Source organism: Pocillopora damicornis, chromosome 3 (genome assembly GCF_964200805.1).
Source record: "Pocillopora damicornis chromosome 3, jaPocDami1.2, whole genome shotgun sequence".
NCBI classification, from domain to species: domain Eukaryota; kingdom Metazoa; phylum Cnidaria; class Anthozoa; order Scleractinia; family Pocilloporidae; genus Pocillopora; species Pocillopora damicornis.
The window spans coordinates 9,146,384-9,174,259 of record NC_142672.1 but is presented as its reverse complement, the minus strand read 5'-3'; the positions used below and the strand labels follow the sequence as shown (position 1 = coordinate 9,174,259).

The window sequence follows — 27,876 nt, the reverse complement described above, 5'->3', positions numbered from 1 at the left end:
TCATATTCTGCAATAGTTTACAAACTAAAATAGCTCGGCATGTCGAATTTAACACTTTTGCCTGAAGTTTTTTAGTTTCTAATACAGGATCTGAAAGTGAAATGTTCAGTGAAATTCGGGCCAATCGTGGCTCACAAAAATACGCAAGTTATTTCACATTACAAGTAGAAAACAAACTGTTCAAGGCGAGTGTATTATGAATGAACAACAGCCGAATTCACCAAGACAAAAAGATTGCTCGGAATGACAGCGCCGTAAAACTCGGTTGCAGTGACTGATCTGGCCTTCCACTCAACGCATCGGAAAGGTAATCAGGACAAGCTCTTATTTTTTCACTCGAAGGGTAGTCGATTTAGTTCCTGAGGCTTGCTCCACTGCGATGACCGAAGATCGCCATGATTAGCTAGCCGCGATAGACCTTAAGTCTTTGACACCGTCATGATTAGTATGAATTTTAACAGTTATGCCAGGTTATATTTTTCACAATTCCTGTTTTTTTTCTAGTTGAAATCGAAACTTTATATACTATACAAGTGTTAGCTGTGTTTGATTTTTATTACCGTGCGTAAACTCGCAATCTAACTGAGCGTGAAAACCGTTAAAAAAACTCGGACTGTCTATCTTGTTTTATCTTTGAGGATTTTTGTCTATGCTGACGTTACAGTAACGTAAATTACTGCGCCTGGCATTTTTGCAAACCTTTGCTTGCTTGTTCCGAAATTTCCCCTCTATTAACGAAAGAAAAGCTAGAAAGAAGTCCCGGAAAAGGTCGGACATAGTACGATTTGGCAGATGGCGTGACAGCTTTAGCTCAGTTCTATGCTCTATACTCTCCAAGAGCACGCTCTTTCAACCAATGACAGTACGTGTTATATCCGAGCTTTGTTATAATTAATTTTTGGAACCGAACGAGATTATGAGCTTAGGGTTCTTGGATTAAACCGAGAGAGATAGATTACTTGCGAGGATGTTCAGAATCTTTAAAATTTTTTGAGCATTGTAAATTTTTGCTGGACCTGTAACATTCAATAACCTAACAACAGAAAATAAGATTGTTGCACGGTAACAAGTTCGAACAAGAATGATACCGCATTAGTTCGTAAGCCAACTGACTGAAAAAACTTACCCGTTTAGAGCTGTGAATACCGAGTCTATTCACAGACTTTTTCTTTCCTCTATGGATCTCCTAGGACACGATCGAACTGGGAGCTATGGGATTTTAAAAAACGCGGACACTTGGCGCTACCCTCTCCTCCTCTATTAAGAAAAAATTCACCAAAGAACCAAACGAGCCAAAAAAGGACAAAGGCAAAACAAAAGGGTTATAGAGAGAATATTGACATGCAGTATGTTAATCTTATTCTTAGTTCAAAAATCTTTTTTGAAAAAATCTGAGTTCGAAAAATAAAATTAATCTGATCAAATATGCTCTTTTGATTGAAATTAGACATTTTTATACACCCCCCCCCCTCCCCCATTCATTTAACGAAGAAAATTCGGGTAAATTTGAAAATTACAAATTTGGATAGCGGAATAAAGATTTTGTTAGTGGAGAGTTGATCGCATTTTTACACGAAAGAAATTAGGGAATTAAGTATATGAGTGCTATGACCTATCGTCTATTTAATGGAGATCCTTTTCGCATCGTCAATACGTCTGTACCGGTCAGACAAGATCGGGCGTTACGGAAACGAGGAAGTTTTAAAAGATCTCGAAACCTAAACATTGAGCTAATTCAGAATTCAAAAGAAAAACATATTTGAAAAGGTAACCTTAAGAGAATGCCCTTTCTACAAATTTTTTTGGGAGTCTAAAAAAAAGATATAAAATACAGTTTCGAACAGTTTCCAGAGGTCCCGATCCAGGTTTCACTTCCACTTCCACTTCCACTTCCACTTCCAATTTTTCTTTTCGCATTTCCTCGTTTGGCCGCTAAGCCGCGATTAAATATGGCGGCCAGTGATGCATGTTCAATGAGAAGGGATGATGACGATCATCGTTTTCTCTCCTTGCCTCCATACGTTACCATGGAAGCGATGAACTGACGATGAAATGCTTTGCTTTTTTTCCCAAAAGACGGAAACGAAAGGAAGTAATAGGCTGAGCTCATGCAGAATGAGCTGAGCTCGAGGTTGAGGACATTCAATGATAATTCCAAGACAAATTTTATGTTATTATGATGAGTAAGGTAATCTTTTCCCTGTAGACATAGTAATCTTAGATTCAAGGTTAATTTCACTGAGAGCATGTAAGGCTCTGTAGATGTGTCAACGGTTTTTAACTTCGAGCACACTTTTTAGTAAGAAAGAAGCCAATTATCGATCACGAAAATGACGTGCACAAACAACGAGGTTTTTCCATCATCACACTCTTAAGTTTCATCTCTCTTGAAGGACTATTTCTTTTCTTTTAAGGATAGGTCTGAAAATTTTAAAGTTTTTGAAAATCCTAGAAGGTCACAGCTGTGTGCTTTCGCATGATGTTTAAACAGCTGTATCGTAAGGTTATTGTCTGAGAACTTCACCCACTCATTTCATGACAACACGAGCCATTGTTCATATTTTATAACAGTACGCATATAAAATTTTCTTTTGCTTTTATGTATGGTAGTTACTCGAAAAGGCTACTCGTATAGAGCCGCTGCGTTTCCGTATCTCATCTCTTTAACTTCGCTGATTTAAGGTATTCTATAAATCTAACTTTTCATTGGTTCAACAGTCATTGGCTCATGACCTTGCTGTATTACTGTTGTTACAAAATTAATTACCTCAGTGTACTTGCTGTTCCTTTAGTGGTTTTCAAATTGATTCCACGCGGTAGTGAAGAACAAAAGCACAAGTCAAGGTTGACTGTATTCCAATTTACATGGTGGTCGACTATACCAGACTTTTCCTTGACATTTTTTTTCCTATCAGATGGCATTCTTAAAGCTGTTTATTCTTCTGGCCTTGCCATATACCTGTGTATCAAAGAGAGGATTGTGGTATACCAACACTTGGGCAGTAAAGATTGATGGAGATATTACCACTGTAAAGAATATTGCTCAAAGGAATGGATTTAATTATAAAATGAAGGTATTTTTTTACAGTCCTAAAACTGCAGGGTGATATGATTTACACACCAGGGCTCAGTTGTTCAAAGGCCAATTGGCACTAACCCAAGGTTAAATTTTAATCTGCATTTATGTGTTCCTCTGTTCAAAAGTCTTTTTGGAATGATTTCTTTATTCTTTTCGGAGAATCCAATAATCAAATTGTAGATGAAAAGATTCATACTAAACTTTCTTTTACAGCTCTTAGATCCAATAGCAGATTTCACACTAACCCCAGGTTATCTTAACCAGGCTTTGAACAACACGACTAGAAAAATTACTAAAAAGTCAAACAGTAAATTAAAAAAAAAATTGAAACAGTGATTGTAATTATTACAATTAATACCATTGACTTGGTTCTCTGATATACTGTCCTCCTTTTTTTGCCTGATTTCCAGCTTTATTCCAATTACCATCTTTTTGAGCACAAGGATCTTCCGAAGGTTTCCTCACATCCAAATCACATTCACACAGATGGTCTGAGCCAAGAACCAATGGTGGGCATATTAATTTTTACTTTTTCCAGAATTTTCGGCTGCATGTCTTAAAATTAGATGCTACAGAGAAAAATGTTATTTGTGCTTCAAGTTCAAAGGGCAAATTGAACATAATCAGAAAAAAATATGTGTAGCACTCTGTTCATGAAGACAAAATAAAAAAAACCATGCTAGGAAAGAAATGGCCAAGTGGAATTAGACATGAAGTCAGTTTTATTAAATGATAACGATAATGTTCACGATATTAGAAGTATAAAAATGATGATATACAATTATAATGATAATCTTAACACTTGAACTCCCAGATCAAATTTTTACTTCTCTTTACTGTCAACCATACAATTCTTATAATGTTAGTTCAGAGAATTTTGTATTGGATCAAGTAATTATCCCCAAATTGACATTTTCTTTATTCTCATTACTCATCTGTTTGATATTGTATTGGTGTTGTAAAGAGAAATTCTGTCTTGGTCACTCATGGGAATTGAAGAGTTAATTTTATTGTTAATAATGATAACTGTGTATTGTGTTTGAGGCTGAAGGTAGTCAGTGTTCTGACACACTGATTATAAACACCACAATTGTAATAGTAAAAGAAAAGGAAAAGAGTTAAAGAAGTTGTGAAGGTCAATAAACTTATGTATCAATGTGTCCAAAAGTTCGATATCCATTATACAATGACTCCGTAAGAAGTATGCTATAAGTTGTAATCACCATTCTAGTTTGAAACATTATTTTTGACTCCAAGTTTCATGCCTCTTTAATCATAATGAAAAATTACATCGGTGGTTAAAAAATTAAGAAATATTAATTTTGTAATTAATCACTGTGTCCAAATGTCCTTTCTTACTTGATTGCATCTCATGGGTGTAGGTGAAGTGGTTTGCCCAACAAATAAGGCAGAAAAAGGCTCTTTATAATGAAGCAATGTCTCTGTCCTTTAATGATCCAAGGTGGAGGGACCAGATGTGGTATCTGGTGAGTATAAAGCAAGAAGAACTTCGCATACCATTACAAATTTATTCATATCTATTTTGTTACTTTGAGGGATAACAGCTATTTGTTAGGAAATGTTCTATTAACTTTACTATTTTTCATTTTTCAAAATTTAGATACCTGTGGTGCTTTTTGTCTTTTACTGGCCAGAAATAAAAAAGCATTTGGTTTTGAACTTATCACTGGATTGCTAAAACATTAATGTATATAATACTCTTAATAACAATTAATAAGTAATGCTTCTTATAAAAAATATTAGTATCATGACAATTATTATTGTTTTAAACAACTCACAATTTTAACAGAATCCTCCTTATGGGAGAGGAATGAATATTGACAAAGTGTGGCAACAGGGTGTAACTGGAAAAGGGATTGTTGTTGCAGTTGTTGATGATGGCCTACAACAGTCTCATCCTGACCTTAAAGATAATTTTGTAAGTCTTGGTTTTCTTGATGGAAGAATGTCTTTTGTTTGATGTGCATTGGATAGCTTTTTTTAAGATAACTGTTATGACAAAAAGTGCTGTTCTATATATGGGATTAGCTTGTTTCAGGTTACAAAATATTTATTGTTACTGAAGTACTTTTCTTCAGATTATGGTAGGAATATTATTTAATTGTTTGTTCTTAAGAAAAACAAAACAAAAAAAAACAAAAAAAAAACTTCCAGAGAGGGTTTAAGTAATTTTCTGCTTTTGGTTGATGTTTTACTTGAAGTCAAGTTTTACAGTGTTATTTTGCCTTTATTATGGTCTTTGTTGTTAAGCATTTGCATGATGTTTACACATTTAATATAATAATTAATAATTTCATTATTCACAATCTTTTTTCAGGATCCTTTAGCAAGTTTAGATCTGGTTGATTTTGATGAAACACCTGATCCAGAGGGAAAATTTTCAGGGTATGGTTGGTTTTGATGAACTTAAGTTTGTCATTTTGTCAGAGGTTTGGGAAAGGTGTTTATTTAAGTGAAGTGCTGATCAGAAATATTCTCTCATAGGCATGGTAACTGCTGTGCTGGAGTGATTGCAGCTTCTGCTAACAATACTGAATGTGGTGTAGGAATTGCCTTTGACGTCAGCCTTGGAGGTAGCTATGTAATTAATTATTTAATTATTAACCCTTTAAATCCCAGATGTGACTAACATGTACCTTCTCCCTATGATATATTTATATATACGTTTTCTAGCAAACGGTTAATGAGAATACTAAAACTTATCGAGAAGAAGTTTTTATCTTGATCATATACCAAATTCTCACCACTAATTTACAAGGAATTGTGTAGCAGCAAGAGGAGAGAATCAACAATCAGATCTTGAGAGTTAGAGGGTTAAAGCACGCAGAGCAATGTTCAATTGAGTGTCAAGAGTAATCCGGGATTGTATGGATTTTGCTTTACTTCGCTCTGTGATTGGTCCAGAAAACTTACGCCACTCTCCCAATCAATCGAATGGAAAACTAAAACTAAACCAATCGCGACTTGGTCGCCCGCGTTTAACCGCACTTTAGGTAGTCTGGTTGTTTTTACTCTGAGTTCTCGTGGGCTCTAAAGAGTATTTTTCTTTTCCTGATTTGCCGTTGTAATCACGTTTGGTTTTTACGGCTCACAATAAAAAAGCACTTCAATCTTGTGTTTTTGCAACGTAACGTATCTACTGAGTTGATGTATTTTTAAGTGCAGCGACTCGAGGTGAATTCATAGTTGCTTTAACAAATATTTCAGTCGATGTATTTTCACATCTTTGCAGGTATTCGTATTTTTGGAGAAGAAGACGATGATCCAACAGATTCCATGGAAGCCCTAGCTTTAGGATACAAGCGGGACTACATAGATATCTATTCATGCAGTTGGGGTCCAGAAGATACCGGGTGGGACATGGAGGGCCCTGGCGAACTTGCAAGAGGCCAACTGGAGGAAGGGACCAAAATAGTGAGTATCTGAGGGATCTCCCTCAGTCTCTCCAAGAAACAAAGTCGAAGGATGCTCCACTGACCTTTAGTTAATTCCGCGAAAAAGTATTTTTATAGTGGCTAATAGCTTGTCGCAATATTACATTTGCGTTCCACTGCAGTCCTGCGAGTCACTATCACTTGATCTTTTAAATCACGGTTAACAGTGCACTTTTCATTCATCATTTATATCATAGCTTCGTATTTTAAGGGCGTTTCATCGTTCACAACAAGCTTTTTTTAAACAGTTTACTATTAATATATTTTTATTGCTATGTACATTTAAAATTTTTATAAAATATACTAGTGTCTTGTCACTCCTTATGGCTAGGGTCGACATGGCAAGGGATCAATCTTTGTCTTTGCTGCTGGAAATGGAGGACGAGAGTATGATAGCTGTGCTTACAATGGATATGCCAACAGTATATTTACAATAACAATATCTGGAGTCAGTAGGAATGGAAGTATCCCTGGATATGCAGAGAGGTGCTCCGCTGTGATGGCTACCACTTACAGCCAGGATGATGCGGAAGGAGTTGACTCAATTGTAAGCATGTCTGTCTTTTAGTTAGTTAGTTGGTTGTGGCCAGTTGATTCTCAGCCTAACTTGGGTCGCGAGATTAGTCACACAGGGGACCTCGAAGTTTCTCTATGAATAGATGTTCCTATATGTCTTCGTGACACTGTTTACAGTGTTGAGATGAAACGTTTGGCTAAATTGAAGTTGGTTGAGAGTATGGTTTTGTTGAAAAATAGCTTTACTTTAAGCAGGTCTTCGTTCTCAGATCCCACGTAAAATTAAAACGGGTGTGTTGGTTTTTAAGAGAGGGAGAGAAGAACTGAGAGAGCTGGAGAACCAGGAGATTAACTCTCTAAGTAAATTCCAGGAATCAAACGTTACTATAGGAACAGGCGGTCTGCCATGCCTGCTCTCTTATCATGCTGTCTGCCTCTCTCTCTCCCCGCCACACATTCGCACACACTGGACAGATTTAGAGCAACCACTCTTGCAGCAAAAATGAACGGAAAAATTGTTCGTCTGATTCTGCTTACTTTTGTTCTTAATGTGAAATAAAACCGACAGAAAAGTGTAAAAAAATCATCGTTTCTACAACCGGCACAGTGGTTGGACATGGAGTTTACGGCAAACGTTAAAAGGAACAATTGCTTTTTTGGCTCGTGCCTTCGGCCTCTTCTTCCAATAACCGGAAATATTTGCATCAGACAATGACGAAAGGTTTTTTGCTCTTGCTTACAGGGGTCAATTCTTGAATACTAAGAAAAGTAACTGAAATTACTATCCATCTTTGCCGTTTATCGTAGCTGTAAAAAGTTATGCTTAAACTCGTTATTCTCTCTCCTACGTGTTTTTCCTTCAGATTACGTCAGATCTTAACGGCACTTGCGCATCAACATTTGCAGCCACCTCTGCAGCGACTGCAATGGCTTCTGGGATCATAGCGTTAGCGATGGAAGTCAAGTGAGTAGATATAACCGACTGACAAGCATTCCGTAAGTACCTTACTCTTCCTTATTATGGCGATTTCGCAGCTTCAATTCCTCCATGCTTCCATGCTCCCAAAGCTTGGGATTTGCGAGTGTAAATCGTGTCGTTCCTCGCCTTTCTTAAGGCCTATTTACACGGTACGACTTTGTCGCATGCGACAAGCTTACGACAGGCCTACCACATGACTTAGGACAATTTACACGCGCACGACATTTTCACCTACGACATGCCAAAATCGCGTGCAATTCCACTCGTTTCGGCCGCGGTCATTGTTTCAATAATTTGCAAGAGAAGGAAAAGAACCTCTTCCTCGCTCCACAGTGATATCATATTCTCTGTTTCCTCATCTGAGAATGTATTTTTCGCTTTGGAAGCAGTCTTCGACTTTCCGGAGGCGACTTCCTCCGCCATTTTGACGCAAGAAAATTTCACCTTCCTCCCCTACTCAGTAGAAATTTGTCACAAAATACGTCATTTTCTATCAATTTCAGCTACGATTGTCGCAGCGTTTTAAAACATGTTTTAAAATCCCACGACATTTTTCGCGACGTGCACGACAGTCGTAAGCGAGTGGTAGGTTTGATTTACACGATACAATTCGTGTCGTAGGCCTGTCGTAAGCTTGTCGCATGCGACAAAGTCGTACCGTGTAAATAGGCCTTTACATGCCTTTACAGTGTGCGTGACGACCATTCCTTCCAACTCTCGCTCTTTACCCACCCACGCCCTCCCCCTCCCAATCTTTTGGTTTCGATCTCACGCACGATGATGTAATGGCGGTGAATAGTCTCGTGCCCAGACTTTCCACGGCCAAGCGGTTACATATTTCGGTTGCAGCTGCACGTTAGGATCTGGCTACAAGATTAGGCGGTGAATTATTTACGATGAAAGGGAATGATACCTGATGACGGTAAATGATGTGTAATGACTGTGAATGGACTGTAAAGTCGGTGACAGCTAGTCACGAAAAATTGTAGTTTTCTTTAAGAGGCCATTAATCAATTTCAAATATATGACTTTAGAATCGTTCGCCTCTCGTTATTTTTACTTCAATGCGAAAGCCAGCGACAGTTACCTATTAAACTAAAAACTTCGTTGAGATCGCACCATCCAGAGCTTTCAGAAAGCTCGATCAAGGGAAAGTTAAAAAAAACTAGTTAAATTTGCCATATGAGTAGGCGTGAAAGGATGAAGAACATTCGTTTGCTGCTGGTTTTGTTTTGTTTGCTTTTTTTTCTTCATGTTGAACAGGTGTATCCTCATTGATTGAAAAGGTTTGGAGAAGTTTGCATCTTAATGTAATTTCCCGTAGAATTGCGAAATGTGAAGGGGCCACAGTCACGTCTTTTCAAAACCAATGTCTCAATTATTGTTAATTGAAAGGGTTTGTTCTTCTAAATGGCATTGTACCCGCACTTTATTGATACAGTTAAGGTCACGTAACGACAAAAATTAATTTCAAGGTCCGAATTTGGCGGCCTTCGTCTAAGCCGAGAAAAACAGGAAAAAAGTTGCAGCAATTTTTGTCAAGTTTAATCCTTGCCAACTTTGCTAGTCCCACCCTCCTTTTGGCTTTCCTCTAATTAAACGAAATCCTACCTTAATGGAAGTCGACTGCGAGATGTTTAAGAGATGTTTAATGCATTCAATACCCACTTGGTCGGGGGGGGGGGGGGTTGGGAATGGTGACACAAAATCGCCGCAGAAAAAGGCTCATTTTTCATCACAACGCCTAATGCGCCATATAGTTTGAAAAATCTAGATAATGTAAGCAACACAAAAATTCACGATAAAGTAAATAACAGAGCGCTGTCTAATTTTGGTTCGGAAGTCGTATCAATGTCTTGGTACGTCACAGAGGAAGATCTTTTGCCATTATTAGTCGTAAGTAACCCTCATAATTAGAATACAGACATGGGGCGCACAAGGTTCATAGAAAAAGCGCACAAAAGACGTCTTTACTCGTGAAGGAAACTTTTGGCTTGGCCAAGCAACATAGCGTTAAATTTGCAGACACGGCTACAATTCTGGCAGGTGAATTTGAAATCATACATCCGGCCTATTTCTTGGTTCTTACTTCTTCCGCTTTCCGTCTTTTAAATATAGGGATAAAACTACATAACAGTGATAAACATTTTTTTTCTTTTCGTTAGAACGTTCAATTTTGCAGTTGTGGCTGTATGTTCTTCTTTCATTTTCACTTTTTAGCCCCCAAAGTTCTTAAATATGTTCTTCAGTTTTTCTAAATAATATTGACTGTTTTTGATGTTGTTTTTATAGCACTTAAACATTTTGAATAGTACGAAATTCGACTTTAACCTCATTCGAACTTCAATTTGCAGCTTTTGAATAAATATCCACGTCATTGAGATTAGAAGAAAAAGTCCCTCAAAATAAACGCAAGATCGGATATTTCTGTGTTTTTAGCTCGATAAAAATGCCGGATAGAGATAGGCCATCCACTTCTGGTGTACTTCTGCAGATGGAATTCTTTTTTCAGTTTATTTTGAACCAATGGCCCCACAGTAGGTTCTCACAAACAAAACAGAATTAAAAAACTGAAGTTCGCTGATGTTAGCCTGGAGAAAGCCATCTGTTTAAGGCTATATAGCTAGTTAGAGGTATTTTATAAATTATATAAATGGGCAGAAAGCTGATATAAATTGTTTGATATTGGAAAGGAATGAGCCAACTTATTGCTTCCACGGTAAGCCATGCAGCTGTCAGTATTTTGCAAATATCCTCAAATAGCGTGACCCCATTCCCTTATCGTTTCGTAAATAAAATGATTTGAGACTTGTGGGACCCTCAGGTAATGCTGCAAAAAAAAAAAACAAAACTGTAATCACGTTCAAGATGTTGAATTATGCTTTTTGTAGTCTCAAGGGGAAAACTTTTAAATTCTAATGTGGGGGCGGATGATCTCGAATGAAATATCCTGCTAGCATGATTGGAAATTTCGAGTTCATAGAAAATGAATTTTTTAATAAAAATCCTGTTGAAAAAAAATTTCGGCTCATACGTTATCACTCCTAATATCATGGTGATATGACTTCAAGGTGATATGACCCGGAGACTATCTCTGAATTATTTTCATTCAAAAGAGGATGAACTCTTGATGTAAATAATCAGTAGAAAAGAATATGTTAACCGTTACCAGGTGTTTTGAAAGTCATAAGTTGATTTAATTTTATGAAATTTTTACGCAATTCCTTCCAGTTTATTCTGACCCGAACCCTTCGAAGCATGCTGGATTGATTATCGCGGTAACAATATCTTTCCCAGCTTGGTTTAAGTCAAATTTAGTTAGTTACGATTACAGTCGAAGTCAGTGTTTTGAATGAAACATTGTTCGTAATTAGCTTTTTGCGAAATGTTATTCATTTGGTGTTTTGTTTTTTCACTCAAGCCCCTGATGTAAAAAGTCCTCGGCAATATCCCCACCCCACCCACCTTCCCAAATTAAAACCCCAACTGCTAAAACGCTGCCTGAAAATCTGAAAGTTCGTGGTAGAATAACGGGTTTTTACCGAACTTTCCATCGTCACGCTTAAATCCAAAACGCCAATTTTGTGCTGTGCCTTTAAACTTGTCTCCATTTTATAACTTTATTTAGTGTCAGTTCTGTAAAAATGGTTTATTTGAGTTCCGGATGCCCTTTGAAGTACTGCAGAAAAAATGTCGTCGTATGTTTGCCAGTTTAAATTGACGTGTAAAAGAAGTAATTACCACGAAGAAAAAGCTAATTAAGAACATTTCTAAGACTTGAATTTTGGCGCAACACGCCGCCGTTTTTTAGTGTACATAGATAAATTTATACAAGAGTCCAAACTTACGAAATAATTATAAACAAAGATAACTGACGGAATACAAAATATTCAAATGGTCCAAACGCTTGACTTTTAGTATATACCAGACAGGTAAATATCACACACACACGGTTTTTTCGCGCGCTGATTGGCCGGTTCGTAAGCGATTAGCAATTACTATTTACCCTCAAGCAGACGAAAAGACAACACCGTGCGTCAAGAATTAAATTCCTGACCAATTTTTTGGTATGTTGTCATAATTGAACCAATCTTTTGGTTTCTGTGTGGTACGTATTTGATCTCAGTCGGTGAAAATGATCAAGGTGACCTCGCCACTTCGCAACTCGGTACATGTTCACCGCTATCCACCTACACTTCTGTGAATAATTGTCAAAGCGTGATGTTTCTAATTTCTCAGTCTGCGTCTTGAATTGTAAATTCTTAGGCGCCAAGATGTCTGAGCGCGGAGGTGATGTTTCCAATTGGAAAGGAATTGTGGTTTTAAGGGTCTCTCCATTTCAGAGTAGCCCATAAATTGGAAAATATTTCTAATACGTGATTTATGATGTTGGCAATATAAGAGGAATTGTGGCTCCAAGGCCCTTTCCATTCTTTATCCAATCCATAAAGTTAAAAAGATAACAAGAAACATTCATTATGCAGCTTTTAAGTGTTAGATAACAGCAAGTTATTAATACCCAACGACAAACAGCGGAAATAATTGGTGATTTGACCAATATTAACTCCTGTCAATCAACAAATGATCCGCTTTTGACTTGTACTTCCCCGTCGTTGCGGATGTTTAAGGGAGATCATAAGATCAAGATTTTCGGCGAGAGTTTTTAAGTGCGATCTTAACATTTAACGACTTAGAGAGAGGAGATAGGTTTCCACTTTTGATATAAGTTAATCTTTTTCCTCGAAAGATTTGATAATCAATACATTAATAACTCTGAGCTGACATAAGTTGAGAACCACCGAAAAAACCATCTATGGCGAACATCACTGCCGAAGATGAAGCTAACACAGTCAAGACAGAAATCTTGCATTATATAAGCAGTGCTCCAGGTGGCGTATCTATTTTTCTCGCAGCTTTAAACATAGTTCTCGCCATCGTCGCAACTCTGGGAAATTCTCTTCTCCTGATTGCACTGCGTAAAGTCATGTCAATTTATCCTCCAACAAAACTTTTTTTCCGAAGTTTGGCAGTGACTGATCTCTTCGCTGGTCTCATCGTGCAACCAATGTACTCAATTACTCTTATACCAGGGATAAGCCACAAGAATCTTATGTACTACAGCATCCAAGTAACTGGCATCTCTGGCTCAATTCTTTGCACCGTTTCGATTTTGACTTCAACCGCAATCAGTGTGGACAGGCTTCTGGCGCTGCTTTTGGGGCTGAGATACAAACAGGTTGTAACACTGAAGCGCACACGAGCGGTGGTGGGCTGTATTTGGTTACTGAGCTGTTCAATGGGTGGATGGAGGTACAGTAATTGGGGCGCTGAAGTTTCCAAATTCACCTTGTTTGTTTTGATGCTTCTGTCCCTAATAATTTCCATCTGCTCTTACACGAAGATCTATCTCTACCTACAAAATCAACAAGCTCAGTTACACGCAAAAAAACACCGTGAGATCCATCAAGAGCCAACATCAAACGGAGGAGAAGGTCGACTGAATATGGAAAGATATAAGAAGTTGGTGTCTAGTATAGCATGGGTACAGTTGGCTTTACTTCTGTGTTTTATTCCCTTTACTGTTGGGAGTATGCTATTCACACACAGAAAACTAACTGGTGTGGCCACTGGAATAGCGCATTTTTGTGTATCAATTCCATATGTGCTGTTTAACCCAGCTCTGAACCCGATTCTTTACTGCTGGAAGATCAGAGAAGTCAAACAAGCCATGAAGGAGACTGTCAGAAAATTAAACTGCTATTTCAAGTCAAGCTGGTCCTTTTTTCCGTCAAGCATCACTAATACCACCCGAGCTTAACTTAAATTCTGACTGTGCATGGCGTCTTTGAAACATATCTAGCACCATAAGGTGACACTGTGGATCCAGTTTTGACATTGAAAATCGAATTTCGAATTTAATATTCTAAAGCCATCCGGAAACAAAGTAGATTAGAGGAAATTCAAAACCATTCCGGTATAATGCTGTACAAAATTGACAAGGGACAAAACTTTAAAGAGTAAACCGTAATTCAAAATTTGTAGATATAAATAAGTTTAAATTTTTAGAAATTAAATACGTAAATATTAAAATACGTAAACCGTGAGATTGATATTGATGTTTAATATTATGTTTAATTTCATGTAAAAATTTGATGTGGAAACAGAATGTTTGAACGATGACATGAATTTTTCAGGCCAAAAGTTATAAGCTGAATATTTCCACGACAACATAAAGTGCGCGGTAATAACATGTTACAGAGCAGATGCAGCTGTCTACCTGTATATTTATTTTCAAGTCTTTTTCAGTTATTCAGAATAATCTCAAATGCATGGGCGTATCGTTGACCGGCAATGTTTTCTGGTTTAAAAAAATCTTGAGGATACTTGTCAAGGATACGCAACATTTTCGGGAAGAATTCTCGTGCGCTGCACCATTATTTAGTGTTGCATGCTAATTTTACCATGGAAAAAAGCCGACATTTAAAAATTTAAATATTTGTCCATTTTCTGCACACATGCGCGATTGGTATTTTTGTCACCAGCGTGAGTAAGAGTGAACTAAAATTTATCATTCGGCGGAATCGAACGTCAGATCTTCCAGACAGACCACAGAGAACTCGAGGGCGAATCAGGTCATATCATGATTTTCAAATCTTGTTGAGAAGTAAATAGATGCAGACAAGCACTGAAAATAAAGCAATAAGGATTGATATTTTACCACATTGCCTAGTCAGGATTTGTTGACGGTAATTCGTACCTGATTTCACGCGTCGTTTATTTTCAGCTTAATTAAGGGCCTCATATGATACCCACAGAATTTTCAAGCGTTGCATCATACTGACCACAAACTACTTATACAAGTATTTGATAATTTTTTCATTCTATAAAAGTTACGATTAGCTAAAAAATGGTGTAGATAAATTTGGTTGAAGACGTGCATAGGCAATAGAAAGAATCCGCTAAGTGATCGAGGGTCAAATTAAATAGTCTGTTTCCAAGTCCACCACCATCGACTCGTGATATTGATATGAGAGGATCGTTGCAAAATGACGGTAACTGGTGTCATTGTTTCCTTTTTTTTTTTACTCTAGAGAAGCCACGATTAGCTTAAAAATAACTGATGTAGATAAATTTGGTTAAAGACTTATAAAGGCAATAGAAAGAATCCATGAAGTGATCGAGGGTCAAATTAAACCTTCTGTTTCCAAGTCCACGAGCATCGACTCGTGATATTGATATAAGAGGATCGTTGCAAAATGATGGTAGCTGGTGTCAATGTACTGTTTAAAATTTTTTTATTCTAGAAAAGTCATGATGAACTTAAAAATGATTTAGATAAATTTGGTTGAAGACGTGCATAGGCAATAGAAATAATCCATTAAGTGATTAAGGGTCGAATATAACTTTCATTTTCCCAAGTCCACGACCATCGTCTCATGATATTGATATGAGAGGCCTAGAGGATCATTTCAAAATGATGGTAGCCGGAATCAATTGTCTACACTTTTCTCATGGAAGGAATCATGGGCTCATCCTAGGAGATGATGCGAAAAGGCTTTTGATGACGAGTTGTACAAATCGTTCTTCCTAAACAAAACGTGCCCAGAGCTCTTGTTGAATCTTTACATCTCGTTTGAGATGAGAACCATCCATGTTAAGTTTATTTCATCTTATTGTAGATCTGATACAACCGTTTGCAAATTCAAGTTCTCCTCCACCTCATTATATACATTTTCGCGTCCAATTTTTGCATGTACTGTTAACGCAAATTAAGCATGCAAAGCTACATAAAAAAAAAAACACTCTCCACTCTTCTAAAAGGCGATCGATATTGACATTAATTGTAATGTGAGATATTTCCCATAGCAAAAATGAACATGTCCTTAGATATCTGAAAACTGATGGAGCTTATCTTATCGGTGTTGAGACGAGTGGAAATTATTCAATTTATTTATATTTGTATGACTGAGATGTAATCCTCTCTCGAGCTGTTATATGCAACCCCCGCCTTACAAACTTTTTTTAAGAAGATAGGAGACGGTTATTCAGCTGCTGATTCAAACTTCCTGTGTCGTTGAATATTTAGTAGTTCTCATTATCACCCGGCGATCTCGAGAAAGCTCTTTTATGATGAGTCATTATTGTTTTCTGTTTATTATCGATGTTGTAAAATGAAATCTAAAATTCAACTTCTCGAATCCAACACCGCCAAAGGAGACTAAAAACTAATCAAATTTCACATTTTCATATCAATGGTTAACACCACTTTTAACTAATTTTCCCTCAATGAAAATGCCTAAAATACATTTACAGGTAAACAGGCCAAAGTTTTTTAATTTCGATTACATTTAAAGACACTTCATGCATCACGAAATTAGCAGGCTTCTATCAGCCGGTTTAAGGGATTCATTTCGTCTTTGAAACACGCATTGCTTTGCAACAAATATTTACTTAAACTGTACAAAACCGACGGAAATTGTTGTTTACTTTATGCTCTCTATGATTTGTCTTTTTTTTCGAAAAAGTCTTTTTAAAGAGTTGACAGGGATTTAAAAGAAGAAAACATACAAATTACTATTTACATTATGCTCCCGATTAGTTGTTGGTTTTTTTTCTCACAACAAAACATACCTATTCTCAACTGTTTATTTTGACTCGAATTTTTAATCCGAATTTATGCTTTAAAAATTTGGCTTTCGTTCTCTTTCTTTGCCATCGAAAACGGTTTTGAATTTAGTTTTTATGTCCTCGTTTCATGTGACGTTTGAAAACGGATTTTAAATTTTATTTTTATCATAAATAACTTTCCATTAAAACTTGGAATAAAATCGCCTTATGGTGCCAGAGATATTTCAAAGACGCCATGCAAAGTCAAAGCGTAAAGTGAGGTTTTATGGAACAAAAAAAAACCTAGTGAGACTTAATGCAACAAATAACTTTTCTGATAGTCTCCTTCATGGCTTGTTTGACTTCTCTGATCTTCCAGCAGTAAAGAATCGGGTTCAGAGCTGGGTTAAACAGCACATATGGGATTGATACACAAAAATGCGCTATTCCAGTGGCCACACCAGTTAGTTTTCTGTGTGTGAATAGCATACTACCAACAGTAAAGGGAATAAAACACAGAAGTAAAGCCAACTGTACCCATGCTATACTAGAAACCGACTTCTTATATCTTTCCATATTCAGTCGACCTTCTCCTCCGTTTGATGATGGTTCTTGATGGATCTCACGTTCTTTTGCGTGTAACTGAACCTGTTTATTATGTAGGTAAAGATAGATCTTCGTGTACGAGCAGATGGAAATTATTAGGAACAGAAGCATCAAAACAAACAGTGTGAACTTGGCAGCTTCAGCGCCCCTATTGCTGTACCTCCAGCCACCCATTGCACAACTCAGTAACCAAATACAGGTAATTGCCGCTCGCACGCGCCTTAGAGTAACAACCTGTTTGTATCTCAGCCCCAAAAGCAGCGCCAGAAGCCTGTCCACACTGATTGCTGTTGACATCAAAATAGATACGGAGCACAAAATTGAGCCAGAAATACCAGTTACTTGGATGCTGTAGTAAACAAGATTCTTGTGGCTTATCCCAGGAATAAGAGTTATTGAGTATATCGGTTGTATGATGAGACCAACGAAAAGATCAGTGATCGCCAAACTTCGGAAAAAAAGTTTTGTTGGGGGATAAATAGACGTTACTTTACGCAAAGCGATGAGTAGAAGGGCATTGCCCAGAGTTCCGATGATGGCGAGAACTATGTTAAGTGCTGCGAGAAAAACAGATAAACCATCCGGAGCACTGCGTATGAAGTGTAACACTTCTGTGTTGACTGTGTTAGCTTCATCCTTGGCTGTGATGTTGGCCATGCGATGTGTTCTCGACTAATCTCAGCTCAGAGTCGTTGTTGATGATTTTTCTTCAGCATCACAGAGACGAAACATGAACTGAAAAGAACTAATCGAAGACCTTTTTCGCTTCGAGTCGTAAATGCAAATATCGCGTCAAACCATTATTTAAGTAATGGTTTTTTTGACGGGAACCAAAGAGACAAAAACCAGCAGAGAACAAGGGTGTCAAACGAGAGTCGCAAAACGACAAAATAGTGACGTTTAGCATCCTTTATTTAAAGATGAACAATGCCCTGACGTAGTTCTTAAATACCTTAAAGGGCATCAAACTGTCAAGCCTGGTCCGGTCAATTACAACGCAGCACGACGAACAGTTTAGCAGATTTGAAATATCTGTCGGTGATCTACAAAGGCGGAGTATTGGTAGAGCATTTTTGAGATGGAACATCTGTTTGAGTGCACTTCTTAATTTGGTATTGATAGCCATTCCTTATGATGATGTGATGTCTTATATAGTGCAATTCGATATTGACTTTTTCGCGTAAAAAAAATAATAAAGAAGAAAGAACACTAGTTATTCTTAACGAAACAAAAGGGATAGTAGTCAAAAAATGTTCTTCAAAAGAAGTCAATTTCGGGTATCGTTTGAGATTCAGGCTGTAACGAAAATCTTCGCTTTTGGCTCTTGGATTTTCCAGTTCACATGTGGTAGTGTCTTCCAATTTTTTTTTTGTTTTTTGTTTTTTTTGCAATCTTAAGTATGAATTCGATTCAGAAAAAGCGGAAACCTTATCGTTCGGGTGACAACTGGTAACAACCTGAGGCCTATTTTACCTCCATTTTAGACTGAGAAATGGCTCGATTTCTTTGCAATTTCGATTTTTCCGCATTTGATTCCCAGCTGTAATGTCTGGTAGAGAAAAACAAAAAAGGGAATGGTATTACCATAAGTTATCGAACCAACGACCATCATGCTCCGATATGGGAACTTCAATGTGACGTCACTTTCCGTAAGTGGCACATTCGTTTATCGAGTAAACACAATAACTTGTTTTCAATGTGGTGCGATAAGATAACACTACTTTGTCACATTAAGGGCACCTCGAAGTTCAAAATTATTCACAATCGTATGATAGTGGTTCGTTCGTTTTAAATAAATCAGGGAATAAGTGGCGGGGGGGGGGGGGGGCAGTAGAACACAAGTGTATTAGAAGGTGATTGAAACATCGAATCTCCCTTTTTTCCATGTGGCTAAAGTCATATCCTCTTTGTTCACAGTCCGGAGGTCACGTGGCGTGATATGCAGCACCTGATTGCTTATTCGTCCAACCATGATTTGCCTCGTTCTGATGACTGGATGCAAAATGCTGCTGGGCTCTGGGGTGAGATCATCATTTTACCAAAAAGACTGAAGTTGAAAAAAACGTACCGTGAGGAGAATCAGATTTATGATCGTTTTCACCCCCGAGTCCCTTGTGAAACTAAGAATCTCATACCCTTAATTTACAATTTTGCCGTCGGATGCTTCTCCAACTGAGCTACAGAAAACTCTTTGTTTAACCAATTATATAGTATTTAGCGTTCGCCCAGAAGAGTTAGGATAAATCATATGCTCATATGCTTATCGTTTACAGTTAGTAGTTACTTTGGATTTGGACTCATGGATGCAGCGGCTTTGGTAAACTATTCCAGGGCTTGGCATACAGTGCCAGAACAGATCAAATGCGAGATTCCTCGGCCCAGGCTGAACAGGTAATAATGAATTTTACCGAGAATTTTGCCATGATTGCATCTCTATCTTTATTAGGTTGAGCATACCGAAAAAGACTGGCTTTGCTAGCGGACAAGGTGAAGGGTGCTGTAGATTATTTTAGGATCTCCCTAATCGAGCAATCTTTTGATTTTTGTACTTTTTTTCCGTCTAAGAGCTCAAATGAAAGTTCCACTTGTCTTTTCGAAGACTGTGCACAATCAAATTGAAAAAAGCTAAAACACATGAAGCAAAGAAATCTGTCGGGTTTCATAACCATATCCCGGTTATAAAATAAAAGGTTTTATGGACTAAGGTGTGAAACTTGTCACAGCAGCTGATGCTTCTATTTTGCAGATTTTTGGGGCAGTATGGCGACACGGAAGTGACTCTGAACGTGTCCAAATATAGCTGTGGTGGCGAGAACACTATCCAGTACTTGGAACACGTGGTCGTTATAATCCAGGCCAGGTTTGACAGGCGTGGTTATCTTGAAGGGAATTTGACCTCGCCTCGAGGGACCACATCCCAGATCCTTCCCTATCGTGCAAATGACGTAATTGCGACAGATTTCAATAACTGGCCGATGCTCAGCCTGCAGTTTTGGGGAGAAAATCCTGAAGGGGCTTGGAATCTAAGATTTAGGAACCATTTTCCAGCCCACAAATTTTCAGGTAAGAGGGCTTTACTGATTCCTTTGCACAATTGCAGGAAACATCGCAACAAATGTTTGACAGCCGCTTCAACATCACGATGTTGTGGTGAATGAAGCTAAATACCGAACCTTGGTATTACGACGCCCCTACCCCCCCCCCCCCCCCACCTCTATGAAAGCTGCACAGAAGCGGAAGGTTATGACAGTTTTTTCCACGTGAACTACACGTCTTGGATAAGCTGCTAATCTATTTAAGATTACTCTATTGCTTTTTTTTTTTACATTTTTCAGGTTATTTGTTTAATTGGACCCTTGTTCTTTACGGAACAGCTAGTGATCCGTTGGAAAAGAATCCTCATGTATCAAGACCTTTCACCACGAGGATAAGTGAGTAGATGCCCATATACCGTACACATTATTCCCAAAACGTTGGCCTAAGAGTTTTACGACTTGAGTCATCAGTGGAAAAATTACAAAGAGTTATTTTTGGTGACTGTTCGTAAGCTGCTAGAGTGATCCATCTTTCGATGACAAGACTCAAATCGCTTTACAAACAGCAAACGCATTCACTGATTTTCTTAGCGTATTTTTGAACAGATACGGTGCCTGTTCCCCATCTCTTTCTCTCGTCATTTGAATTAGAAGGAGCTACGTGAGTTTTTTATATTTCAAAATTTGCTCTAAATTTTTTCCAAGAGTGTCATTTTAAATCCGTTTTAATCTTGGCTATCCGAACCATCCTTGTTTCTTTTTGGTTTATTCTCACATCTTCAATGTTTTTCTTTCCTTGCAAACTGATTATTTTTATGATGAGTGGCAAAAGTAATCGGCACGCCTCCTCTAACTAGGAGGTCGACCACCCTCCACTCAACATATTAAACGAAATTATTGTAATTTGTCTCCAATAAGTTACATGGAAGTCCTCTCCCCCCCTTCCTCCCAAACAATGTTGCCTAAAATTAGTGAGAATTTTGTTGAGATCAGGCATGAAATAGGAGTGAGGGTGAGAAAAACGAAAGCTATCGAAAAAATCATTAAGTAGTAGAGCGTGCGCAGAATCTTGCCACTCATTTTATTTCTATAAGAATATCGTCGCATAGATTCTTTGTTACTGTATCTTATCTCAAGAGGAGTCCTCTCCTCAAAAACGGCGATTCTTTTCCTTCATGTGGAAATGATTTTTCCCCCTGCAGACCCTTTTTGAATTAAATTTTTACTCAATTGCTTTTACGAAATAAAAAGTTTTCTCCTTAAGTGTTTGGACCATAATGTCTGGAGGGATTTTTAATTGGAGAAACTAATATTATTTTGCGAGTGAAGTTAAAGTTTACTTTTTTTTTTTCCTTGATGTTTAGGGATTGAGGTAACATGCTTTTAATTGATATTTTTATCCCCTACACATGTTAGCAGACGTGACCACAAGTACAGAAGCCATGCCGGGCACTGTTGCTCCTGTTGCTCGCCATGAAGGTGAACATGTCAGCTTTATTTTTTATTGTTTCTCCAGCGTAATAGAGACACATCGTTTGACCCGTTTTATTATTGGCACTGCCTCTAACAAAATTGCCTGACCCCCGTCATTACCTTGTGCATATCATCAATGACCGATTATGAAACAACAAAATTATGTGCTATATTAAAGTTCGCAAGGCAACCAGGTGGACAATCAGACATGGTTTGATGCTACTCTGGTTAAAAGATGTAATGATTGTAACCGAGAAGTTACAATTCATAGACCTAACGTTTCGACACTCTTGTCTAGTGTCTTCATCAGGGGTGGAAACTCTTCGTCAGGGGTGGAAGCCCGTAATGAAGGCACTAGACAGAAGTGTCGAAACGTTGGGTCGTGAATTGTAACTTCTTGATTACAATCATTAAATCTTTAAATCAGAATAGCATCAAACCATGTCTGATAATTATGTTTGTTTCGGTAAAATGTTACTGACGAGAACACTTTTTGACGCCTATTATTCGAGAAGTGAATTTCAGTCAGGAATTATCCAGGAAATATCTCCCAGTTTACGCCTGCTGCAAATTCCCGGACTTTCCAGACAGAATAGATAATAGTATCCAACTACAAACACTCCTTTACTACCGTGACCTGAATAAAGTCAATCTAGTCAATGGTTTCTTGTGCATCGTGTCATCCTCGTGCTTAACCAAAGTTTTGTTGTGTTACAGGCTTGTCTAAGACAGAAATAGCTTTGATCAGCAGCGCCGCCGTTCTTGCTTTGATTATTGTTATTTTAGCTCTGGCTTATTGTAAGTTTGGAGTTTGTCGACGAAAATCAGGGGCCGATGAACCATCCAACCACATCAAATTTTCAGCATTAAGTCGCACTTCGACAGAAGCTGCAAGGAAAGAATCTATGCAAAGTGTTTAACTGAACGAAGCAGGCAAGTTATCTCCACGTTCGGTAACTGTTCCTACTCTTCAAAGTACGTAGAGGAAGGAATGGCACAAAGACAAAACGTTTGTAAACCGATCTCTCAATGATACTCTTGAGGATGAGTTAGGTCTTGAGAAGATTTGGAAATGAATCAGAAGGAAAACGGGTTTCCGAAGTGAATATTGGTGGTCTAGTTATGAGAGGAATGAGGTCATTATTACAATGCATAGCGACAAATGTTAGTTATAAAAAGAAAATCAAACGAGGAAATATTTAATGATGTTACAGTTGTGATTTAGCGTCTAGGAGAAGCTGGTGATGTGTCGGAGACTTTGATTCGTGCGTGACACATGTCAGATGATGAGTGCGAACACTATGGACATTGAATGGTTTACATAATTAACGCAACCTTGAATGACCCTTTTAAATCAGTACTCGGCAACAACCAATCAAAATGTAGAAAATATCGTATAAGAGAGTGATTTCTTACAAATTTTGCAGAGTAGCTTTTTACACACCTGATGTAAATAAGCGAATACGAGAGCGAAATAAAACAGTTTAATTGAGTCTCGTTCGTCAGAGTTCTATCCCTAGTAAACAGGACAAAGTTTACAAAAGAGGAGGGATATTCGATAGATAGATAAATAATCTTTATTTACCCACGGACAATTCATCAGCTATAAAAACATTCAAATATATAAACATGCGTTAAATGGATAAGATACCATAAAAACTATACTTAAAGCACAAACCCAACTAGAGCTGCTTTCCACGAATGCCGTGCCTGAACGTACTTCTTTAATTAAACGCTTAAATAACCCAAGGAACTCTGCTTGTCTTATGTCACGAGGAAGTCTGAGTCTGTTCCAAAGAGTGGAGCCACTATAGCTAAAGCTATTTTTGTAATAGTTTATGCGCGGCAAAGGAACATTAAGCTTATTCTCAGGGTCTCTTAGGGTATACGTAGTTTCTCGTCTTTCAAGTTTAAGACGTAAATAGTCTGGAACTAAACAGTGCAAAGACTTATAGACCATTGTGGCTCTTTGTATTTGCTGCTGAGAAGCTAGGTTTTTTCCATCTCAGGAGCTCAAACAATTGACCAGCATCGGCGTCATAATTTGAATAAGTCAAAACACGGGCTGCTCTGACTGTTTTGTAGCTTCTGTACCTTGTTCTGCAAAGTTATCCCGCAGTTTCTCCAAACAATATTACAATAGTCAAAATGTGGCTGAATCAAAGCTTGATATATTAGAACCAAAGTCGCTCGAGGGACAAGGTGCCTTATTCGTTTTATAGCCCCAATGCCAGAAGCGACCTTCTTTGTTGGTTTAGCGATGTGACTGCTCCAATCGAGTTTGTTATCGATGGTCACTCCAAGTGATTTTGCGGTGGTAACCTGGCTGACTTGATTGTCATAAATTGTGATCGTCGGAGAAACTGCGAGAGTACTTAATCTCTGCCATGAACAGATGAGTGTAAAATCGGTTTTAGTCATATTTAGAGTAAGTTTGTTCGCTCTCAACCAATTGAGAATATATTCTAAGTCTTGACCAAATTCGAGACCAAAATAAAATTTACACCGAAGAGTTTGATTATCAATTGCTTGTTGAAATATGCTGTGGCTGATTTGGATGACTTTACCACTGAACATCTACATTTCATAATTTTCTGAATTCGTGTAATTCAGATTCAGATTGCGTTTTTCATCCATTGGAAAGTGTATGAAAGTGATTTTACTCGTGATAAGAAGACAATGTGAGGTGCAGATGGCTTAATCTATCTGCACTTACTTACTTATCTTTTCATTGAAAGAACTCCACTGATGGCGATGACAGCAACACATCAAAACCTTTCTATCAGGTGAAAGGTTTTGATGTGTTGCTGTCATCGCCATCAGTGGAGTTCTTTCAATGAAAAGATGACAACCCCTTGTTTCTTATTTAAGTAAAACACGAACGCTCACCTTCTAACCACTGTGAAATACTCTTAACATTAAATGATTTTCGTAAATAAACTCCCGGTTACTAAATTGTTTAAGTAAACTCCTAAGTAACCTGAAGGGATTTCAAATAAAGTGGAACGTCACTTTTAGGCATAACTTATTCTACATATTTCAAAGGCACAAATAAATCTTAGTGTCAAATATTTTACCTTATACTGGATGTACTGGAAATGAGATTTCGACTCAATCAGCGCCATCGACTTTGGTGGAACACGATACGGCCTAAAAGTTAGCATCCAAAGAAGTGAAAGAACCTCACGAGCTGACCCTCAGTTAGGAGGTCTGGATTGGAGCCCTGAACCGAGTCCTAAGGCCAGAATATTAAACCTCTCAAGACTGGTAATAAACCAATTTAGTTATTCGATTAAGGCATTTACCCCGAGAAAGAGTTTAGGGGGCGATAGCTGGAAATATATTCGTGTAGATTTTCAAACGAAGTTTCTTTTTTCAATTTTTGGCTTTATTTTTACATATCTGTTAACTCTCTCTAGAGTTATGGTTGAGAGGGTGTCGGAGGAAGCAGGAGGGGCTCTTAATGAGAGTTTTGTGTGCCTTACACATGGAGGAAATGAGCGTATGTGAACAGTAACGAGGACATTCCCAAGCAAAAGATCATTTAAGAAACAGTTCATAATCTCCTTTTCCCAAGTGATGACGAAATTCTGCCTGAGGCAATTCGAACTCTGATTTCCAAATTCGAACTCTAAATACATGGACAGCTACTGGGAGAGCTGAAATGAAGAATTTTAATTTAATTTTTAATTTAATTCCACACACTTGATGTGGAAAAAAGACACCAAACCTATCACTGTTTGAAAGTTCTTAACCCACCGTGCGTTTACCCAGCATGCACAGCAATCCTAACGATTTATCGTTTGTAAGCGAGGCTGAAACCAGAATCCACCTCAGAAGTAGTGTTCGATTTCGGTAATTGCAAGCTAAGCAGGATTTGGAAATTATAAGTCGTGTTGCAGAACTAACACACTGCAGAATCTTGTAGAGAAATGGTAAGTTCGTTAGTGTTTGCTGTGAATAGCAAAGTAAGATTCTCAGGAATGTTAAGACGTAAAACACGATTTGGCAAGGAGATAGGGTCTGGTGTTTCTGTCGTTGTCGCGCATCCAGTAAACAGATTCCTTCTACAGCATTACTCTTAATAATTTGGCGATTTCGCAGGATTTCTGCACAGTCCCGTATTTCATAATGCATACAGCTCTTGGATAAGGAAAAAAATGGCGAAATAATACATTGCTTTTGAATCTACGGCTTCTGTTTTGGTTGATCATATCCACATGTATTTTGCGCTTTATAAGTAATAAATATTATAGTACAGATCATTGCGGGGTCATCCAAAACTAGGCATATACTAAAACCCGAAACAGCGAAACGAAACAAGCGAAACGAACGAAACGAAGCCACGGTAACAACCAAAACGAAGCAACCGAAACGACGAAAATGAAACGATTCTCTTGTCGCGCCATCGGGGTATTACAAGTGTATCTGTTCTTTATGAGAAGCTTCTTTGATACATGTTAAGTTTTTTCAAACCCACAAGTGCAAGTTTCAAAAAAGGGCCGAAATTTCGGGAAAAAATATGTCAATTGTTGAAGTTAACCGATAATTCACAAGCGCGCATATTTTTGATAACACATGTCTTAACCAAAATTCACCTGTCTTTTTAATTTTACAAAAGCCCGCTTGAAGACGTCAGAGTTGTTATGGAAACTTTTTAAAATTATTATTCACTAATCTTTCACCAATGAAAACTAGTCTGTTGCACCAGACAAGTTTGATCCTTGAATAAGGTAACTGTGTAGTGGGCTATAGGAATTTCATTTTCAATCAAACATTTGCCTCTTTCAAAGCTTGAACTGTCTCAGAAATGACTTCACGAATTTCTCTTACATATTTCGACACATAAAGCACATAAACGTCAGTGTCTCACGCGTGGGTTTTTTTATTTTTATTTTGAAACACTCGACTGTCTTATTTGTCTCCCACGAAAGATTTCATAATGGCAGACACCAATCTATTTAAAAAATCCTCAAGTCTGCCATTACGAAATCTTTCATGTTGGGGTAATGATCAATAGTTCTTTCAATAAATTGCTCCAAACAGTTTACAAATTGTAGAAACCCCTTGTTACATATTTGAAAGATAATTATTCTTCATCATTACTCAATTGAAATATAGTTATTCTCCATCATTATGAAACTGGAAGATAATTATTCTCCATTGTTGCACAACTGGAAGATAATTATTCTCCGTTGTTACACAACTGAAAGAAAATTATTCTCTGTCATTACTCAACTGAAACTTAGTTATTCTCTGTTGTTGCACAACTGAAAGATAATTATTCTCTGTTATTACTCAACTGAAACATAGTTATTCTCCATTGTTGCACAACTGAAATATGATTATTCTCCGTCATTACACAACTGAAAGATAAATCTACTCTGCCATTACACAACTGAAATATAATTATCTTCCATCGTTACTCAACTGTGTTACCACTTCAGATTACCAAACTTTAACATATACTGGTTTACCTCAGGGGTCAGTTTTGGAACTTACATCTTTGTCTTATATTTGTATTTAGATAATTTGATGAAATGCTCTAATGTTAAAATCAGGAATTTTAGGAATTTCTTTCCTTTTGACTGATTAGGGTATAATTTCTAAATCTGGAGGAATATGTTTCCACACATTTTTTGACCACATCTAAAGAGTGGTTTTTTTGGTGGTTTTTCTTGTCTGGTGTGGCACAGCTTCTTTTTATAGAACCCTTAGTTCCAGGGTGCACATATATTTAGATTGTATCTGGATGCTTATACTAGAAGACTGACTTCCTCATCCTAAATAAACTTTTCACATTGAATGTCTCATGTGAGTGCAGTCAGAATTAAGTATAACTCACAGGCCTCTAATAATTCCATAAACATATATTAAGGAACACTCTTAGCAGCACTTCAAGGAACCTGATATCTTAAAATTACTCCATTTTGTTACCCTTCACATTATACTTTTCACAAAGATCTCATGCCCATCATCTTTAGAACTCTTTCTCAGACAGTAAAATCAATACATTCACCCAATATTCAACTTGCATTGAAAGCATTTTACTATATCAATTCCTTGAATTAAACAACAGAAACTGTATAACAATTATTTCATTGAGGCCTTCAGCTGCTGTAATTA

General features: G+C 37.6%; 3 protein-coding genes across 5 annotated transcripts; 2 read left to right on the top strand and 1 right to left on the bottom strand.

Moving 5' to 3' along the window:
• The first annotated feature begins 162 nt into the window (after positions 1–162).
• Positions 163–22,953, top strand: LOC113675011 (neuroendocrine convertase 1). 3 transcript variants are annotated; one of them, XM_089200426.1, is made up of 15 exons: positions 163–307; positions 2,916–3,074; positions 3,490–3,588; positions 4,462–4,566; positions 4,890–5,018; positions 5,418–5,485; positions 5,585–5,673; positions 6,333–6,514; positions 6,866–7,081; positions 7,914–8,014; positions 19,160–19,263; positions 19,516–19,633; positions 19,989–20,305; positions 20,578–20,673; positions 21,697–22,953. In XM_089200426.1, the coding sequence occupies exons 2-15, from the start codon at positions 2,916–2,918 to the stop codon at positions 21,855–21,857; spliced, it is 1,944 nt and encodes a 647-aa protein (XP_089056552.1). In that variant the 5' UTR covers positions 163–307; the 3' UTR covers positions 21,858–22,953. The 3 variants fall into 3 exon arrangements, with proteins under 3 accessions (XP_089056552.1, XP_089056551.1, XP_089056553.1); XM_089200425.1 differs by lacking the exon at positions 163–307 and adding an exon at positions 1,917–2,188; XM_089200427.1 differs by lacking the exon at positions 163–307 and adding an exon at positions 2,536–2,682.
• On the top strand, positions 12,102–14,291 carry LOC113675012 (melanocortin receptor 4). Its single transcript, XM_089200428.1, has one exon. The coding sequence runs from the start codon at positions 12,843–12,845 to the stop codon at positions 13,845–13,847; it is 1,005 nt and encodes a 334-aa protein (XP_089056554.1). The 5' UTR covers positions 12,102–12,842; the 3' UTR covers positions 13,848–14,291.
• LOC149048121 (adenosine receptor A1-like) lies at positions 16,170–18,158 on the bottom strand. Its single transcript, XM_089200429.1, has one exon. It carries the CDS (start codon positions 17,897–17,899, stop codon positions 16,940–16,942), a length of 960 nt encoding a protein of 319 aa, XP_089056555.1. The 5' UTR covers positions 17,900–18,158; the 3' UTR covers positions 16,170–16,939.
• Positions 22,954–27,876: the final 4,923 nt, after the last annotated feature.

Excerpts from the sequence above, each read along its gene's own strand:
- LOC149048121 (XM_089200429.1), bottom strand. The coding sequence starts at position 17,899 with ATGGCCAACATCACAGCCAAGGATGAAGCTAACACAGTCAACACAGAA.
- LOC113675011 (XM_089200425.1), top strand. Across the intron at positions 5,486-5,584 it reads CCAGAGGGAAAATTTTCAGG|GCATGGTAACTGCTGTGCTG; the intron begins GTATGGTTGGTT and ends ATTCTCTCATAG. Across the intron at positions 20,674-21,696 it reads ACCTTTCACCACGAGGATAA|ACGTGACCACAAGTACAGAA; the intron begins GTGAGTAGATGC and ends ACATGTTAGCAG.
- LOC113675012 (XM_089200428.1), top strand. The coding sequence starts at position 12,843 with ATGGCGAACATCACTGCCGAAGATGAAGCTAACACAGTCAAGACAGAA.